We start from the raw sequence: 20,858 nt of genomic DNA, 5'->3' as shown, positions 1-20,858 counted from the left end.
CATAACACTCCCCTGTGGCACGCCAGAGGTTACTTTAACGTCTGTAGACGTCTCTCCATTGATAACAACATGCTGTGTTCTGTTTGCTAAAAACTCTTCAATCCAGCCACACAGCTGGTCTGATATTCCGTAGGCTCTTACTTTGTTTATCAGGCGACAGTGCGGAACTGTATCGAACGCCTTCCGGAAGTCAAGAAAAATAGCATCTACCTGGGAGCCTGTATCTAATATTTTCTGGGTCTCATGAACAAATAAGGCGAGTTGGGTCTCACACGATCGCTGTTTCCGGAATCCATGTTGATTCCTACATAGTAGATTCTGGGTTTCCAGAAATGACATGATACGCGAGCAAAAAACATGTTCTAAAATTCTACAAGAGATCGACGTAAGAGATATAGGTCTATAGTTTTGCGCATCTGCTCGACGACCCTTCTTGAAGACTGGGACTATCTGTGTTCTTTTCCAATCATTTGGAACCCTCCGTTCCTCTAGAGACTTGCGGTACACGGCTGTTAGAAGGGGGGCAAGTTCTTTCGCGTACTCTGTGTAGAATCGAATTGGTATCCCGTCAGGTCCAGTGGACTTTCCTCTATTGAGTGATTCCAGTTGCTTTTCTATTCCTTGGACACTTATTTCGATGTCAGCCATTTTTTCGTTTGTGCGAGGATTATTTTGCTTCCCAAATGTGTTGGGGATATGTGAACAAACATTTTCCAGCATGCATAGTGGCGCACAAAATATGATGTGCAAAATGCATTAGACTCTGTGGAATATACATGTTCCATGTTTGTTGATGGGCAACGTAATGTATTTGCATAGCCAAATGTATTAATATGTGTTGTGCGTATAAAGCAAAAGTTTATTTTGTCCCTTAAATAGTTGTTACTTGTCATTTAGCTGCATTAATTTGCATAAACTACTACAGGTTATGGGCCCAGCTACTGGATTAAAGCGAAATAATAAGCTTTAAGGTGACGTGTATTTGCGCAAAAACTGCGCGGAAGTTTGTATAAAGTTGGATTGTGTACACTATACAAAGAAGAAAAATAACTGCAAAATGAGCACAACACAGATACCGCAAATAGAGCGGCTTGTAGGGCATGAAAATTATGTGACCTGAAAATTTGCTGTTGAGGCGTATTTGCACTTGGATGACTTACGGGACGTCATAAACGGTAAATTGGAATCTACAGAATCAAGTTTTGCTACTAAGGATCAGAAGCTGAAATCAAAACTAATCATTTTGATTGATCCAGTGAATTATGTTCACATAGAAAAGGCTATGTCTGCAAAGAAGGTATGGGACAAACTGAAAAACGCATTTGAAGATGGTGGTTTAACCAGAAAAGTAGGATTACTTCGTGAGCTGATAACCACAAGATTGAATAAGTGTGAAAGCATGGATGAATATGTGAATAAAATAATTTCGATCTCCAATTGTCTGAGGAATATTGGTTTTGAAATTGCAGATGAATGGATTGGAAATTTATTGTTAGCTGGACTACCAGACAAATATTCGCCAATGATTATGGGTTTGGAAAGTTCGGGAATACCCGTTACAGCAGACAGTGTTAAAGTAAAGATCCTACAGGATGTGAAGACTGAACCAGATTCTAATGCTTCAGAAAAAGAAACCGTGCTGGCTTTATACTCTGAGTACAAGAAGAAGAAGCCAATAAGATGTTTCAGATGCCAGAAAACTGGACATATTGCTTCACAGTATAATGAAAAGTTAGCACATTAATTCTAGTAGTCCTGAGAGAAAGGCTACCCTGAAAGGTAAGGTATTTTCTGTTTTTTACTCTTTTAATGAAGCGATTGATGATCATGCAGAATGGTTCCTAGATTCAAGAGCATCTGTGCACATTACCAAAGCTCCGTCAGGTTTGTATGATGTTCAGTCAAGGACTGGCATTGGAATTTCCACAGTTGACGGATGTAAGTTAAGGTATGAACTCGCAGGAAAAGTGGATCTTAATTTGCTTGTGAATGTGGAAAGGGAAATTGTTACTGCTCATGATGTACATTATGTAAAGAACATTGCAACTAATTTGTTATCAGTAAGCGAAATAGTAAAGAAGGGTAATACAGTTATCTTCCATATAGAGAGAGCCAAAGTGATAGATTCTTGTGGTGATATTGTAGCTACTGCAAGTAATGTAAGAGGTATTTACAAAGTGAATACAGTTCAAAATACTGCTGAAACAGGAAATCACTTTGTTTATGCTGCAAAAGTTTCTTATGGCATAGGGGGCTCGGACATTTGAATAGGAAAAATATGACTGGGATGGAAAATTATGGAATGAATAATGTCCAATGTGAGGTGTATTTGCAAGGGAAGCAGGCTAGATTGCCATTTAAATCAAGTCATAGCAGATCTACACTCAGATCTCTGTGGGCCTATGGAGAATGAATCCTTAGGGGGTAGCTTCTATTTCCTGGCATTCATAGATGATTTTTCTACATACATTTATGTTTATTTTATAAGTAGAAAGGATAAAGTGAATGATGTATTTGTTCTTTATTGCAAAATGTTCAAAAGACAGACTGAGAAGAAAATTAAAATTATTAGATCAGACAATGGATCAGAGTATGTAAACAGACAGTTTAAGAAACAGATGAATGGAATGGGTATTAGGCATCAGACTACCATTCGCTAAAGTCCTCCTCAGAATGGAGTAGCAGAACGAGCCAACAGAACCATTGTAGAAAAGGCAAGAAGTAGGTTAAGTGTTTTTGGGCAGAGGCTGTGCCAACAGTAGTGTATTTAATTAACAGATCATCTACCAAAGCTGAGAGGCACAAGACACCTTATGAAGCATGGCCTGGGAAGAAACCGGATCTAAAGCACTTGAAAGTCTTTGGATGTGAAGCCATTGTTCAGATTCCAAAACCATTAAGAGGAAAATGGGATGCAAAAAATCAAAAATACATTTTTGTTGGCTACTGTGAGGATACAAAAGACCACAGATTCTATAATCTTGTGAATAAGAAGATAATAAGTAGTAAAGATGTAGTATTTTTAGAGGATTATAGACCTAAAATAAAGGAAAGTAGTCAAAATGATACAGTTATGTAACCAAGCATAATGTGCGATTGGGCTGAAACAGAGATGGAAACTGAAACAGAGGAAGGCGAGAATAAAGAGGAAGCTGATGTGCAACCTGAGAATCAAATTGTGGAGGAAGATTCAACAGAGGAAGTCAGTTTAAGGCAGTCTTCGCGTGTAGCAAAACCAAAAGAATATCCGGAGTACGAAATGTATGCTGCCCAAACAAACAACAATGAACCATTCACAGTTGATGAAGCTTTAGCAAGTTCAAATGCTCAAGACTGGAAAAAGGCTATTGAAAAGAAGCTTCAATCTTTTGTGGATAATGATACATATGAAAGGGTTGACATGCCTGAAAATAAAAAGCCACTAAGAACAAGATGGGTGTTTAATAGTAAAAATCCTGAGAGTGCAATATCGAAATTCAAAGCCAGATTGGTAGTTAAAGAATATTCCCAGAAAGAAGGAATAGATTACAATGAAACTTTCTCACCAGTGGTGAAGTATTCATCATTAAGATACCTTTTAGCTCTTGCAGTAAATGAAGACTTATTAATTCAACCAATGGATGTGAAAACAGCCTACCTGAATGGAAGGCTGGAAGAGGAAATACATGTGAATCCACCTGATGAAGTTAAGCGACCTTATCGAGGGAAAAGGAGAATTTGGCATTTGAAGAGAGGCATATATGGATTAAACCATTGCTGGTATAAATGTTTGCATAAAACTAGGCATGTTACAGTCAAAGGCAGATCCAAGTATACACCACAAAAGGAGCAATGAAGAAATTGCAATCATGGCCATATGGGTGGATGAATTCGTCTACATCTACATCCATAATCCACAAGCCACCTGATGGTTTGTGGCAGACGGTACCTTGAATACCTCTATCGGTTCTCCCTTCTATTCCAGTCTCGTATTGTTCGTGGAAAGAAGGATTGTCGGTATGCCTCTGTGTGGGCTCTAATCTCTCTGATTTTATCCTCATGGTTTCTTCGCGAGATATACGTAGGAGGGAGCAATATACTGCTTGATTCCTTGGTGAAGGTATGTTCTCGAAACTTCAACAAAAGTCCGTATCGGGCTACTGAGCATCTCTCCTGCAGAGCCTTCGACTGGAGTTTATCTATCATCTCCGTAACGCTTTCGCGATTACTAAATGATCCTGTAATGAAGCGCGCTGTTCTTCGTTGGATCTTCTCTATCTCTTCTATCAACCCTATCTGGTACGGATCCCACACTGCTGAGCAGTATTCAAGCAGTGGGCGAACAAATGTACTGTAACCTACTTCCTTTGTTTTCAGATTGCATTTCCTTAGGATTTTTCCAATGAATCTCAGTCTGGCATCTGCTTTACCGACGATCAACTTTATATGATCATTCCATTTTAAATCACTCCTAATGCGTACTCCCAGATAATTTATGGAATTAACTGCTTCCAGTTGCTGACCTGCTATATTGTAGCCAAATGATATGAGATCTTTCTTTCTATGTATTCGCAGCACAATACACTTGTCTACATTGAGATTCAATTGCCATTCCCTGCACCATGTGTCAATTCGCTGCAGATCGTCCTGCATTTAAGTACAATTTTCCATTGTTACAACCTCTTGATATACCACAGCGTCATCCGGAAAAAGCCTCAGTGCACTTCCGATGTCATCCACAAGGTCATTTATGTATATTGTGAATAGCAACGGTCCTATTACACTCCCTTGTGGCACACCTGAAATCACTCTTACTTCAGAAGACTTCTCTCCATTGAGAATGACATGCTGCATTCTGTTATCTAGGAACTCTTCAATCCAATCACACAATTGATCTGGTAGTCAATATGCTCTTACTTTGTTCATTAAACGACTGTGGGGAACTGTATCGAACGCCTTGCGGAAGTCAAGAAACACGGCATCTACCTGGGAACCCGTGTCTATGGCCCTCTGAGTCTCGTGGACGAATAGCGCGAGCTGGGTTTCACATGATCGCCTTTTTCGAAACCCATGCTTATTCCTACAGAGTAGATTTCTAGTTTCCAGAAAAGTCATTATACTCGAACATAATACGTGTTCCAAAATTCTACAACTGATCAATGTTAGAGATATAGGTCTATAGTTCTGCAAATCTGTTCGACGTCCCTTCTTGAAAACGGGGATGACCTGTGCCCTTTTCCAATCCTTTGGAACACTACGCTCTTCTAGAGACCTACGGTACACCGCTGCAAGAAAGGGGGCAAGTTCCTTTGCGTACTCTGTGTAAAATTGAACTGGTATCCCATCAGGTCCAGCGGCCTTTCCTGTTTTGAGTGATTTTAATTGTTTCTCTATCCCTCTGTCATCTATTTCGATATCTACCACTTTGTCATCTGTGCGACAATCTAGAGAAGGAATTACAGTGCAGTCTTCCTCTGTGAAACAGCTTTGGAAAAAGATATTTAGTATTTCGGCCTTTAGTCTGTCATCCTCTGTTTCAGTACCATTTTGGTCACAGAGTGTCTGGATATTTTGTTTTACTTTAACCAATAGTGAAAACCAGATAGACCTAAAAAAAACAGTTACAGTCAGAATTTAATACGCATGATTTAGGGGAAATTAATCAATACTTACGCATGAAGATTCTAAGAAGTGCCAACAGAGAAGAATTATGGATTGATCAATCTCTGTACACAAGGAAAATCTTAGATACATTCAATATGGAAAATTGTAAACCTATTTCTACTCCTATGGAAAATAGTGCAAAGCCGAATAACTGATGATGACAAGAAACGTAAGGAAAGTGTACCCTATTTGGCACCTGTAGGAAGCCTACTGTACTTAGCACAGACTTCCAGACCAGACATTGCATTTGCCACAAATGCAGTAAGCAAGTTTTGCAGTGATCCGAGAGAAAAGAACTGGATGGCAGTCAAGAGAATATTCAGATATTTAAATGGAACTGCTGATTATAAGTTAAAATATTCTAAAACTGGAAATGTAAATTTGGAAGGATACAGTGATGCAGTCTGAGGAAATGAGCTGGAAAGCAGACACTCCATCACTGGAAGTTGTTTTAGACTAATGAAAGGATTGGTATCATGGTCATGGAGGAGACAAAGAACTGTTGCTTTGAGTAATGTAAAAACTGAATATATGGCCTTGTCCTCCACTATCCAAGAAGATCTTTGGATCCCTACACTGATGAGAAAAATAGAATCTCCTCCAACATTAATGTTGTGACTCGCCGATTTTTCAAAGTGCAACCACGCAGTTACGCGCATCCTCTACATCCGGCGCTGACCATCAGCCATGCAGCAGCAGCAGCGCCACCTAAGCAGCCAGCCAGCCAGTGGCTGCTAGACTTGGGCTCAGTTATGATTTGACTGTTAAAGTGTACACATGTCTTATTCTGTTTACTTGACCTGTGACTTTCATGTATTGCGTCTCCCTTGAAATATATTTGTTCAACTTGAAGTTATTACAATTGGTGATGAGGATGGGATTTTTCTTTTCCATTGTTGACCCACATGTTTCCATGGCTCCTTTAGAGCAACTATTGCAAGGTCTCATAGAACAGCAAACGCTTCTCACAAATGCGATTCGTGATTTCGTCGCGGCATCGAATGCGGGGCGTCTCTCGTCGTTGTCTCTACCTACTTTTCCTCCTTACGACGAGATGGTGGAAGACTGGTCTGATTACGAAAAACATCTTTGACAGCACTTCTTGGCATTTCATGTTGCGGACGAACAAACATGTAAGTATCTGTTCCTTTCATGGATTTCACATCAAATGTATCAGTTGTTGTCGCAATTGGCTCCTTTGAAAGATCCTGCGTCTTTGTCCTTTGCCGCAATGTGCTCACTTCTGTTCATCTATTTTCAAAAGCAAACACATGTGGTAGTCTCTCGTGTTGCCTTTTATCATTGTCAAAAACAACCAAATCAATCCCATCACGCTTGGGCTGTTCAAATTTCACGACCTCAGTACAAAGTGTCAATTTGTTATTGAAGTTCACAAAGTATCCGATGCCGATTACATGGTACGGGATGCTATTATCCGATCGGCACCCGGCAAAGAAGTTAGGCAATGTGCCCTTCAGTTGGCAAATCCGACTCTAGATGAAGTTCTATCCATTGCTCAGTCTTTTGAAATTTCTCGTGCCACTGGAGCGCAAATAGAGGCTTGGGGCAACATCAGGGAAAAACAACCTCTGTGTGATGTTGATGAAGCGTGTGGCATGTCCCCGCCGGCCAACGTGGCCGCAGTAAGCTCCTAAGCGCAGCCTCGGCCTAACCGTAAACAAACCTCTAAGAAACTGTAGCAAAACCCACGGCAACTTCCTTCATGTCCGCAGTGTTTTATGAAACATTCACGAGAAGATTGTCCACAATGTTGGGCCGTGTGTCACAAATGCAAAAAAAAGTGTCACGTGTCATCCGTTTGCAAATCCGACCGCATGCATGATGTTCATGATCGTGATGCTGATTCTGCTTCTGTGTTGTCTGTCAATTGCTCTTCTTCCCTTTCAGGGAAGTTATTCCTCACTGTCCAAATCCTTGGTCAGGATGTTGGCATGAAGGTGGATACTGGTTCTGCTGCCACTATCATCAATTAGCAGACGTATCTTCAGTTGGGTTCTCCAATCCTGTCACCTGTCACTAGGCAATTACGGGCTTACAATAAACAGAAGATTTCTCTCTTGGGACAATTTGATGCTTAGGTGTCTTACAAATCTGTCGTTTGCACTGTTCCCGTATTTGTGGTCAACCATAGACCATAGACACGCAGAATCTTTTTGGTTCCGATGCATTTCGCGTTTTTGGGTTCTCCATAGATGACTCTGTCAATATCGTCTCTGATGCTATTCCTTATGCTCAATTGGATTCCTTGTCGACGACATTTTCATCACTTTTTTTCTCCTGGGTTAGGCCGTGCAAACGACTTTGAAGCTCATATCACGCTCAAACCCACTGCTCGGCCTAAGTTTTTGCGGGCTCGGCTGTGGCCCTTCGTGATCAGGTCAAACGGGAGCTGGATCGTCTCACTGCTTCAGGGGTCTTGGTTCCTGTCACTTCCAGTGAGTGGTCCTCTCCTGTCATTGTCGTTGCTAAGCCAAATGGTGATATTCGTCTCTGCGGCGATTTCAAAGCCACTGTAAATGCTCAATGCCTTATCGACACTTACCCTATGCCCCAACCTGAAGAATTGTTCACTAAACTAGCTGCAGGCCAGTATTTTTCTAAAATTGACCTGTCAGAAGCTTATCATCAACTTCCTCTCCACGCTGCTTCCTGGCAGTTTCTGGTCCTTGACACGCCTTTCGGACTCCATCAATAACAATGATTGCCATTCGGGGTTGCCAGCGCCCCTGCTCTCTTTCAGCGATTCTTGGAACAATTTTTGCTCCCTGTCCCTGGGTGTGTAAATTACCAGGACGACATTGTTGTCACTGGTTCCACCACTGACGAACATCTTCAAAATCTCCACACACTTTTTCATGTCCTACAGACTGCCGGTCTTAAGTGTAATCTTCAGAAATCAAAATTTTTTCAGGCATCTATTACGTACTTGGGGTTTCAACTCTCTCGGGATGGTATTCGTCCGCTTCAGCAAACTGTCGCTGTGATCGATGCCCTTCCTCACCCTACATCTGTTAAGGAACTGCAGGCCTTCTTGGGGAAAAAAAGCATATTATCACAAGTTTTTACCGTCTGCTGCTTCGGTGGCTCAGCCGTTGCGTCGCCTGTTGCATAAAAATGTGCCTTTTCACTGGTCCGTGTCATGCGATGCGGCTTTCCAGAAATTGAAGACTATGCTGAAACAGGCCCCGCACCTGACTACTTATCGACCAGGCCAACATCTTGTTCTTGCCACGGACGCCTCTCAAAACGGAGTCGGTGCAGTCCTTGCGCACCATTTCTCTGGCGGTTCTGAACAACCCATTGCTTATGCCTCCAAAACACTCACGGATGCCCAACAAAAGTATTCTCAAATCGAAAAAGAAGCTTCTGTCATTATTTATGCTCTTCACAAGTTTGGTGTTTTTCTCTATGAATCCAAATTTTATCTTGTTACGGATCACAAACCACTTGTTTCCTTGTTTCATTCATCAACGTCACTTCCTGACAAGGTTGCACCCCGCCCCCAGCGTTGAGCTCTTTACTTGTCTCGTTTCAATTATGAGATTCATTTCCGGCCGATGGCTCAAAATGCGAATGCTGATGCACTGTCTCGCCTTCCCATGGGTCCTGATCTGGCATTCGATAGGGACGAACTTTTGTGTTTCTACCTGGATGTTACCAAGCAGCGGGTTGTGGATGGGTTCCCCATCACCGGGGACCACCTGGCGGCTGCTACAGGTTCTGACCCTACCCTCTCCCGGGTTTTACGCTGTATTTAGAAGGGTCGGCCAGATCATCCATCCGCTAAGACTTCTGATCCGTTGGGGAACAACTACGTTTTGCGTTACCGCCTCACGGCTAGGGATGGTGTTATCCTCCTTTCCATCAAAAATGCTTCGCCGTGTGTTGTGGTACCTGCGTTTTGCGTGCTTCGGTCTTCCAACTCCTTCACCAAGGGCACTGGGGTGTCTCTCGCACAAAATCTCTGGCGAACTGTCATGTGTACTGGCCCGGCATCGACTCTGAAATCGCACACATGGTCGCTGCCTGCGGCCCTTGTGTGTCACAGGCCGCCGCCCTGAAGTCATCTTTGTCACCGTGGCCTTCGCCTGAGAAGCCCTGGGAGCGTATTCATGCTGACTTTGCGGGACCTTTTTTAGGTACTTATTGGCTTCTCGTTATTGACGCCTACTCTAACGTTCCTTTCATTGTCCGTTGCAAGTTGCCTACCACCATGGCAACCACCAATGCTCTAGCTCGCATTATCTCTTTGGAAGGCCTTCCCTCTACTCTTGTTACTGATAATGGTCCGCAATTTGCCTCTTCCGATTTAGCGGATTTTTGTGCCTCTCATGGCGTCATGCACGTCACGGCCTCTCCGTTCCATCCACAGTCAAACGGTGAGGCTGAACGACTGGTCCGCACATTTACGGCTCAGATGAGGAAATTCCTGACTTCTTCTGCTGATGATGTGCTTCTCCAATTTCTGGCTTCTTACCGTTTCACACCCATGGGTGACCACTGCCCGGCTGAGCTCTTACATGGACGACAGCCCCGCACGCTACTTCATCTTCTGCAGCTTTCCACCTCACGGCCACAGGTGCCTTCACTTGGCCGGTTCACCGCCAACGACCTTATATGGGTACGGGGATATGGCAGGCGGCCAAAATGGAGTCCTGGTCACATCTTACGACACTGTGCCTGACACCTGTATGAAATCCAGACGGACACGGGTGTTGCAGTGCGTCATTCGGACCAGCTTCGGCCTCGTGTTCCGGCAACGCCTGTTCCGGATGCCGCTACACCACCTTCGGCTCTACCTGACGCTCGGGATCTTGGCATCTCTCATTACTCACAACGCAGTTCTCTCACCATCATATCGGTGCCAGCACAAGAACTGACGGCACCAGGAGACGTGCCCATGCAGGAACCAGATGACCATCATCTGCCGAACCAACTCTACTCGCCTCCTTCTCCTACGGAGGCGGACACATCGCCCATGTCTCCTGCTATAACAACCGGACTTGCCGCAATGGGCAGATTGGTGCACGTGGCCCCAGCAGATTCGACACCCACGTCTCCTGTCATCTCGATCTGTTATCATAGGGGACACTTCCATCTGTACGGGAAGCCTCCTCCTTGAGACTTTACAGCCAGTCAAACAATGCCTATGGACGTTAGCAGTCTCCATGCCACCTCCATCAAGACCTGTGCAAAAAATTCAAAGGGGGGAAAAGTGTTGTGACTCGCCGATCTTTAAAAAAGTGTCACCACGCAGTTGCCCGTGTCCTCTACATGCGGCGCTGTCTGCCAGCCATGCAGCAGCAGCGCCACCTAAGTAGCCAGCCAGCCAGCAGTCGCTAGACTTGGACTCAGTTATGATTTGACTGTTAAAGTGTACACACGTCTTACTCTGTTTACTTGATCTGTGACTTTCATGTATTGCGTCTTCCTTGAAATATATTTGTTCAACTTGAAGTTATTACAATTAAAGCCAACTGTGGTATTTTGTGGTAATATGGGAGCTATTATACTTGCAAAAAATAATGTCACCAGTGTAAGATCCAAACATATTGACATAGGGCATCAATTTGTAAGACATTACGTGGAAAAGGGAAATATAATCCTCAGTTATCTATGTATAGAAGAAATGTTATCTGATATCCTAACCAAGCCTCTCAGTAAGGACAAATTTCAGAAGCTGGTAAAACATTATGGTTTAACCTGAGATGTATAGTGTTGAGTATCTGAAAAATTAAAGTAGTAAAGTAGTAAAGGAGTTTTGCTATTTAGGGAGTAAAATAACTGATGATGGTCGAAGTAGAGAGGATATAAAATGTAGTCTGGCAATGGCAAGGAAATCGTTTCTGAAGAAGAGAAATTTGTTAACATCGAGTATAGATTTAAGTGTCAGGAAGTCGTTTCTGAAAGTATTTGTATGGAGTGTAGCCATGTATGGAAGTGAAACATGGACGATAACTAGTTTGGACAAGAAGAGAATAGAAGCTTTCGAAATGTGGTGCTACAGAAGAATGCTGAGGATAAGGTGGGTAGATCACGTAACTAATGAGGAGGTATTGAATAGGATTGGGGAGAAGAGAAGTTTGTGGCACAACTTGGCTAGAAGAAGGGATCGGTTGGTAGGGCATGTTTTGACGCATCAAGGGATCACAAATTTAGCATTGGAGGGCAGCATGGAGGGTAAAAATCGTAGAGGGAGACCAAGAGATGAATACACTAAGCAGATTCAGAAGGATGTAGGTTGCAGTAGGTACTGGGAAATGAAGAAGCTTGCACAAGATAGAGTAGCATGGAGAGCTGCACCAAACCACAACGACAACAACATCTGAAAAATATTTGTTCAAGGGGGAGTGTTGGGGATATGTGAACAAACATTTTCCAGCGCGCATAGTGGCGCACAAGATATGATGTACAGAATGCATTAGACTCTGTGGAATATACATGTTCCATGTTTGTTGATGGGCAATGTAATATATTTGCATAGCCAAATGTATTAATACATGTTGTGCAAATAAAGCAAAAGTTTATTTTATCCCTTAAATAGTTGTTACTTGTCATTTAGCTGCATTAATCTGCATAAACTACAACAAAATGGCAAAAATCATCTACAAATTTTGCTGTTTCATTTAAGAATCTCATTCCCACAGAATTAACTGACTTACTGCAACTACATTCCATTACACTTGTATCACTTTCATTGATATTTATTACTTTCAATTATGTTTCTCTTATAAAGAATTGTTTAATCTGTAGTGTGTATTGGATTAATTGGATTAAGTGATAGTTCTTGTGGTGGTGTACATCATACCTACAAGTTTGTTAAGTCTAACTGTGTCGTATGCTGCTGTTAGATCAATGAATGCCAAATATATAATCCATTTTCTCTTGAGAATGTTTGCAAGAGAGGGTAAATTACAGGCATGGCATTTGTTGATCTACTAGTATTGTTCTAACGGTGGCATATAGAAGATTTATACCATCACCAAGGATTATTGATCAATGCTGTTCATTTGGTGTCTACTACAAGAAGTGTTATTCTTTATTGCCTGGAACAACAAGAACAGACAATGGAGAATTCAAAAGAATCATCTGACACAAGACAGTGAGCTAGTCTCGCTGGTGTACGATGCCTACAGCAATGACTAACATGTTGGAACAAATGTGATACAGTATATTTCATTTATGCTGATGATACAACAGTTCAGCTCAAGAAAATACTACCAGCTAATAAGAAATAGTTTTTACTTTTTTTTAAAATTTGTAAGCATTCCCAATGTTTAATAAGTTAGCATTGAAGACCTTGGCACCAGAATTTAGGAACCCAGTTATGCAATATTCTTACAGCTTTTTACTTTAGCTACAGTGCTCCAAAAGATAATTCATAAACAGAACTGGGAACAATAGTGTGCAAAATAAGTAAGCACCTTTGTGTTCACATCAACAGCACGACAATTTTCAGTGCAAAACATGCTGGAATGAGCATTATCATAAGGCAAGTCTGTTACAGGCGTTGCTAGTGTTGGTTGAGTTTAGCTAATCCCTAAGGTATTTTACACCTACTGTTTGTAAGTGATAGATTTTTTCCTTCGTCAAAGAGTAATGTCTACTACTGAGATGGATAAGCTTTTTAAAAATATAGACAGCAATGTGTTGCTAATGTCTGTCTTCCGAACGAGTAAACTCCCCTCCCCCATTCCCCTTCCCCACAACTTTGATTCTTTAAGGAATTGAACTACCATATACATAACAGGGGGAACAGGTAGACTAAAACTGAAGAAACTGCAAAAAGGTGGGAATTTAAGGCGATGGGACCTGGATAAACTGAAAGAAACAGTGGTTGTAGAGTGTTTCAGGGAGAGCATAAGGGAACAATTGACAAGAATGGAGGAAAGAAATACAGTAGAAGAAGAATGGGTAGCTTTGAGGGATGAAGTAGCGAAGGCAGCAGAGGATCAAATAGGTAAAAAGACAAGGGCTAGTAGAAATCCTTGGGTAGCAGAAGAAATACTGAATTTAATTGATGAAAGGAGAAAGTATAAAAATGCAGTAAATGAAGCAGGCAAAAAGGAATACAAACGTCTCAAAAATGAGATCGACAGGAAGTGCAAAATGGCTAAGCAGGGATGGCTAGAGGACAAATGTAAGGATGTAGAGGCTTATCTCACTAGGGGTAAGATAGATACTGCCTACAGGAAAATTAAAGAGACCTTTGGAGAAAAGAGAACCACTTGCATGAATATCAAGAGCTCAGATGGAAACACAGTTCTAAGCAAAGAAGGGAAAGCAGAAAGGTGGAAGGAGTATATAGAGGGTCTGTACAAGGGCGATGTACTTGAGGACAATATTATGGAAATTGAAGAGGATGTAGATGAAGATGAAATGGGAGATATGATACTGCGTGAAGAGTTTGACAGAGCACTGAAAGACCTAAGTCGAAACAAGGCCCCGGAAGTAGACAACATTCCATTGGAGCTACTGAAGGCCTTGGAAGAGCCAGTCCTGACAAAACTCTACCATCTGGTTAGCAAGATGTACGAGACAGGCAAAATACCCTCAGACTTCAAGAAGAATATAATAATTCCAATCCCAAAGAAAGCAGGTGTTGACAGATGTGAAAATTACCAAACTATCAGTTTAATAAGTCACAGCTGCAAAATACTAACGCGAATTCTTTACAGACGAATGGAAAAACTAGTAGAAGCCGACCTTGGGTAAGATCAGTTTGGATTCCGTAGAAATATGGGAACACGTGAGGCAATACTGACCCTACGACTTATCTTATCAGGAAAGAGGGAAGGAGAGGGAAAGACAAAAGGATTTGGGTTTTAAGGGAGAGGGTAAGGAGCCATTCCAATCCCGGGAGCGGAAAGACTTACCTTGGGGGGAAAATGGGACAGGTATACACTCGCACACACACACATATCCATCCGCACATATACATTCACAAGCAGACATACATATTCAAGACAACTGAGGAAGCACTGCAGTACATTAGTGAGCAGAAGGAGACAACACCAACTGATATCACCTGTTCGCACAAGAGGAGAAATATTGCCATGCAAAAGAGGGCTAAAGGAGGGAAACAATAATTTATCAAAGCCATTCTTAAAACCTCAGACCCATAAGTTTTATCTTTTTTGTTAGGCCTGGCTTTCCCCGTGTATGTAATCATACATTCACACTTTAAAATGAGACCATTTTGTTTCCTTTACTAGTTTTGGAAGGGTGTCGTACCTATTAACAAACACTTCTAACTAGCATGTGTTATGTATGAAGTCAGTCAGAAAATGTTAACGAAATTGGGTTTTGGTGTTTAAAAAAAAAAAAAAAAATTTGTGTTTTGAATGGTAAGGCTGGGGTCAGAATAGAGAATTTATAGAACTCCAGCCTATCCAGATTTATTGTTGTCTAGCTTAACCTTCCACCACATTAGGCTGACCAGTTGAGAGTCTACTGTACCCACAAAAAGCTCTGAGAAGGAGACAGACAGACTATTTGTTGTGTTGGTTTCCAATGTAGACATCATTTAAACTGGAATACTTCCAAAGATGAGGAAGGCACATAAATGTCATCATTTGTTGCAAGCTACTTCTACAGGTTTTTGTAGTAATGGTTATAGTATAATGATGGATTTCACTACTTAGAAAAGCTATTTATAAATTATACGGTACTTTCAGCAGACCAATAATGTTTTTGCATAGCAGAAAACACATAACACTATGTTTCTCATGAAACACTGTAATCTGGCGAAGACAGCACACATAGGAGCATAACTGGACATTTTTCATTCATGTTGACATTCAATTCTTTGTTAACATCCTTAAGATGAATATTGATTTCATATGCAGAAAGACAACATTCCACACAATTTGCACACAAGACAATATTAGTAATATTATACAAAAGACAAAGTTATTTTGTGGCAGGCCTACACTGAACATGATAACAGCTCTAGTTTCATAGGAAAGTAACATATCACGTGAACAGTACTATTACTGGATTTATCAAAAAGACTCGTGATTCTAGCACATATGAAAATCAACATTATTTAATGTTAGGATTACCTGAAAGTGAAGAGGAAGAGCCAGCATTGACAGTAAAAGATGGATGGATGCACGACGCAACTCAGTTTTGGATACTGACAGTGACCTATACACAAAAGAGAAATAAATTAAATTTACAACTCAGCCACATATTTTAAACAGACACTTTTTTCATCATAAATCTTCAGTTACCCCAAAACAACACCAAAATTCATTTGGAACTATATGCATAAGACTAAATTTTTGAAGGCATAAAAGGAAATACAGACGAATGGACCAAGATTAAACCTGTCAGCAAAGTAATTATTTATGTCTTTAGGAAACAACTAATAGTCAATGTTTCCTTTAAACTGGATGCTACTGAGTATTACTACACTCTATCAGTAACCTGAAGAGCAAGCAGCACTTGTGGAAGAAGCAGCCTTTCCCAGAAGAATGCCCTGCCAGTACCTGCCATATATAATGACTAAGGCTGCGTTCACACTGCCGGCCGGGCCGGGCTGGGCTGACGCGTACTGGCTCGGCTCGTGCCTAGCCAGCTCAGGCCGACGTGTAGAGCATTCACACTGCGCGCCGCGCCGAGCCGGGTCGGCGAAATGGGGGAAAATCCACTTCTCCGATTTTCATGTTCTAAAAATTCTTAGCGGTATATAAGACTGCGCCACATCGTTTTATGAACTCATTTTTTCCTTAAAAGCGTTACTTACGTCGTGAAAAAAGAAAAAGTCCACTTTTCGTTTCGCGTGATTTCTTAGTTTCGTAACGCTTCCCAACCGATTTTGAAGAAAGTATGCGGCTAAAAAATCTTATTTTTGTACACGTGCTAGCGTAACATATTAGCTTTGTATTGAATAATTTATCTTTTCATATTTCTTAACAGTCATTGTGAAATGATGCTGTTTGTCAACGTTGTGCACTTGATTTACAAATCTTGTAGTGAAAAAGTTATGTAGCGGGTAGCTTACTGTTAGATCCGTTTTAGACCATACATTGTTGCGAATGAAATGTAGCTAAAAGTACCAAAAAGTTTTTGAAATGATAATGACACTGATATCTGTCTCTGGTCACAAGTAATGCGAGATATTCAGTGGCGTCAGTGCCGCGTCCGCAAGCCACGGAGTTCGAGCGGTTACAGCTTGGTTTAATGTAGTCATATTATGCAGGACAGAAAAAAATTAATTACTAGTGATCAGTGGTGTAAAACTAATCACAAAAACAAACTGGAGATTTGTGATACGTTTACTGCAGAAACTGAAGCGCAATTCTGTAGTCTCGTTGTCTACTTTAACAGAAAATTAATGGAGAGTTAATGAAACTACTGTACATCGACACAGCGTTTCATTGTTCTTCATTGTTTTTTTTTTTTCTTCCTTGGAGGGCTGCGCTGCACTGTCAAGGTAATCCCCACTCTTTGGCTAAATGGATGTCAGCTTCCGGAGGCCAAATAAATAAATTTTAAAAAATCCCCACCGTTCGACAGCTGACAAGCAAGTCAGTAGAAAACGCAGCTGCAGCCAACAGCTGCTCGCCTTTGGCTAGACTGTGCTGTCGTGTAGAACAATGTCTTCACTCTTTTATTCGTATTGTTTTGAATCTGCTGTAACTCGTCGAGTTTTGAAGTACAGAAGAACTAGGAGGTTATGGATTCATCCCATAAATAGCGACAGACATTTAGGAGAGTTTTTTTCTTTATATGAAGAACTTAAAAACTATCCTGAAAAATTGTATTCTAATTACAGAATGAATCATAATACTTTTCAGTATGTGCTGCAGAACATTCAAGACAAAATTTCTAAACAGAACACAAATTTTCGCAGAAGTATAACAGCAGAAGAAAAATTGTGTATAACGATAAGGTAAGATTCGTTAGTACAAAATTTTTGGTTTGCAGTAGAACTTTGTACAGCATTCGCTACCTCCAGTTAATTGTAGTCATGCTTTTGTATTTTAAATTTCACAAACGCTAACCTCTGAGGGGAAGAGAGTTTATGGGACTCCTGAGAATCATTAGGAAGTAATTAGCTTCGTCATTTTGGGTAATGTCTTGCTGTGCCTTGAACGAAGAATCGCAGAAATACTCCTTCAGAATTTTCCAACTTGTTTCTTCTTTTTTCTTCATGATGCAGCGCTTGGCAGTGGTGATGGTTCATCATGTGGAGCCACTGATGACCTCACAGAATTCTTTTCATTACCTTGTAAGATAGACAGATTGATAGGCGAAGAGTTTTGAGATAATGCCCTTTGACTCAGTGGTTCTATTTCCACTGATAAGGAACTGCCACAGCATGACTTTACAATGCATTATCATCTGGTAGGGACACATTTCCGTCCCTCAGTGACACTCATATCTGTCTCCGTTTACAAGTAACTGCGAACTATTCAGTGGCGGCAATGCCGCGATCGCTGGCAAGCTATTGTTGTAAATGCATGTAAATACGGTAGATTAAATAAATGAAATAAAAGTAATTTCGCATGTATCATCATAATAAACGTAATTTTTCCTCACTGATTGTGAAATGTGAGGTAACATCTTAAAATAAAAGACGTGTGCAGTCACACTTGTGAAGAAAGCAGAAGGGAGACGTGTGATGCGTGTACTGCAGAAGCTGTAGTGCTGCTCCACAGGCTCGCGCCTGCGGTCGGCTCGCGCCGGCAATATTAAACACTCGGAATGTCGTCGGCTCGGCTCCGGGAGGCTCACGCCGTGTCGGCGCGGCCCGGCCGCCAGTGTGAACACCGCAATTCAAAACCATGTGTTTGATATCGAAGCGGGCGGCGGCCCGGCCAGGCTCGGCTCGGCCCGGCCGGCAGTGTGAACACAGCCTAAGACTCAGATTCCGGTCTGGCAGCCAGTTCGGCTAGCGATGATATACAAAGAGTCTGTTAAAGCAAATTTCTTGCGTTAGTTATATTAGTTACTAATTTCTGTCACTAATATGTTGTTAACATATTTGGTGGAACATAAACACTCCCAGGTGTGTTGAGCATTGTGTCTGTGTCACTCCCTTAAAAAGTGTGCAGTGGATGGACTGGCATAATATTGGGGAACTATCAGCAGGTGCTCCTTGGACATATTTGGGTAGAGAAAGTCACGACCCTCCTGCATGCTGATTAGTGTAGGAAATTTGTACAAAATACAATCATCAGTAATTTTTCAAATTATTAAGAGATATTTCATCATAGGCTGTTTGTGATGATAGATTCTAGGTTAGGGATATTTTTACAAGTAATATGCCATCTACAATCAAATTATTTTATTCTACTGCTTGTACCTAATGCATTTCACAGCTAAAACTCCATCTCCAATAACTTCATTGGTTTTTGGATGTTACATCTGCTTCAGTTTATCACCTTCATTTCACCACAATGCCTAGCAGAGTATATGTGGAAAGAGAACACTAAAACTAAAAACATATAAAAACACACACACACAAGCACAGACTCACGCGTGCTGCTGCCCCCCCTCCCCCCGTGACACACACAGTAAAAACAACACTGGTGCTACCATACAAGCAAAGATGATCAAAATCAGAAGTTATGGATAGTGGAAAGTAATAACAAATGGGTGAGGTAGCATGAACTCTATCCCTGTCCCAGGGAGAGAGCAGAGTTCCGCACAGAATTTAAGCAAAAACCTCTATTGCTATTTAAAATATCATTTGCTAATTTAATTTTCAGTAACACTATCCAACAGCCAGAAGTGCATGCCACAATCTCCATGTTGTTATATTCTGTAGAACAATTGGTGCTAAGGCAATATTCGGCAGAAGAAGATTTGCTCAGCAGTCAAAAATTGGCTCTAAGCTCTATGGGACTTAACATCTGAGGTCATCAGTCCCCTAGACCTTAGAACTACTTAAACATAACTAACCTAAGGACATCACACACATCCATGCCCGAGGCAGGATTCAAACCTGTGACCCTAGCGGTCCCGCGGTTCCAGACTGAAGCGCCTAGAACCAATCGGGCACACCGGCCTGCCTGCTCAGCTGTCATAAGCATGTGTGATGCCTATGTTTAATATACAGGACCTCCACAGTGCTGATAGTCTGACAAATATATGACATATCACAACTGCAAGGAATACAATACATCTGCTTTATGCAAATCGTGATCATCCTTTATGGATCCTAAAGGGCACTACTCTTACATGGTGGTTGAAAACCATGTTTCACATAATGTTTCTGCAGAATATGACAAATTTTATTGGAAATGGTTACCGCACAAGGCAAAAAGGCAGTAGACTTTGATGCCATCTAATTATCATCATAACTCCCTAGAGCACTGTGTATCTGATTTGTCTTTCATACCCAGCGAGGTGGTGCGGTGATTAGCACAGTGGACTCACATTCAGGAAAATGACTGTTCAAACCTGCATCTGGTCATTCTGATTTCGATTTTCCATGATTTCCCTAAATTGCTTCACGCAAATGCTGGGATGGTTCATTTGAAAGGGCATGGCCGACTTCCTTCCCCATCGTTCCCAAATTTGATGGGACCAATGACCTCACGGTTTGGTTCTCTCTCCCCCCCCCCCCCCCCCCCCTCCCCCCTCCGCCATCAACCAACCTATCTGTCTTTCACTATAATAACTGTGACAAAAAGTGACTTCCAGATGGGCTAATTCAACTGACATACGACTGGGCTCTGCAATGACTTGGGCATGGTGAACCAAGGTGCAAAGTACTCCTTCATGCTAAGCCAGATGGTGACAACTGTCAGTCTGTAGATACAAACTGGTGTGAATTGGCTCCCTATAAATGGCACATCCCAGCATGCCATCAACCTTCCTAATGACCAGCACATCAAGGAAGGGAAGGCAGCTGTCCTTTTCCACCCCCATTTGGGTGAACTAAATTTAGACACACTAAAAAGCCATTTAAATTCTTACTCCCATGATGCCAAACAACAAAGGTATCATAAGGTATTATTTTTTATTTTCGACACTACCACTTTTTCATGATACAATTACAATCAGCTTTGGCCTTCAAATGCCATGTTCAGATGCTATGCGCAGCAATTTATGCACAAGTGTTTATGCATTGTCAAGTATCCTTCTGATCATCGTAAGAAATCGACTGATTTCTGGATGCGACTCAACAGAATAATTGAGAATGCGTGAACACTTGTTCATCAAATGCTGCCCATAGC

At 41.6% G+C, this 20,858-nt stretch overlaps 1 protein-coding gene across 6 annotated transcripts in view; it reads right to left on the bottom strand.

The window, feature by feature from the left end:
- The window catches only part of LOC126417188 (ral GTPase-activating protein subunit beta), a 395,509-nt gene that overhangs the window by 208,294 nt on the left and 166,357 nt on the right, over positions 1-20,858 (bottom strand). For all 6 annotated transcript variants that reach the window (XM_050085090.1, XM_050085092.1, XM_050085093.1 and 3 more), the window contains one exon: positions 15,729-15,813. In XM_050085090.1, coding sequence (XP_049941047.1) covers positions 15,729-15,813 — 85 coding nt within the window. The remainder of the gene's footprint in view (positions 1-15,728; positions 15,814-20,858) is intronic.

This window comes from Schistocerca serialis, chromosome 8 (assembly GCF_023864345.2).
Source record: "Schistocerca serialis cubense isolate TAMUIC-IGC-003099 chromosome 8, iqSchSeri2.2, whole genome shotgun sequence".
In the NCBI taxonomy this organism is placed as follows: Eukaryota; Metazoa; Arthropoda; class Insecta; order Orthoptera; family Acrididae; genus Schistocerca; species Schistocerca serialis.
The sequence above is the reverse complement of the archived record's forward strand: the minus strand, read 5'-3'. Positions and strand labels throughout refer to the sequence as shown.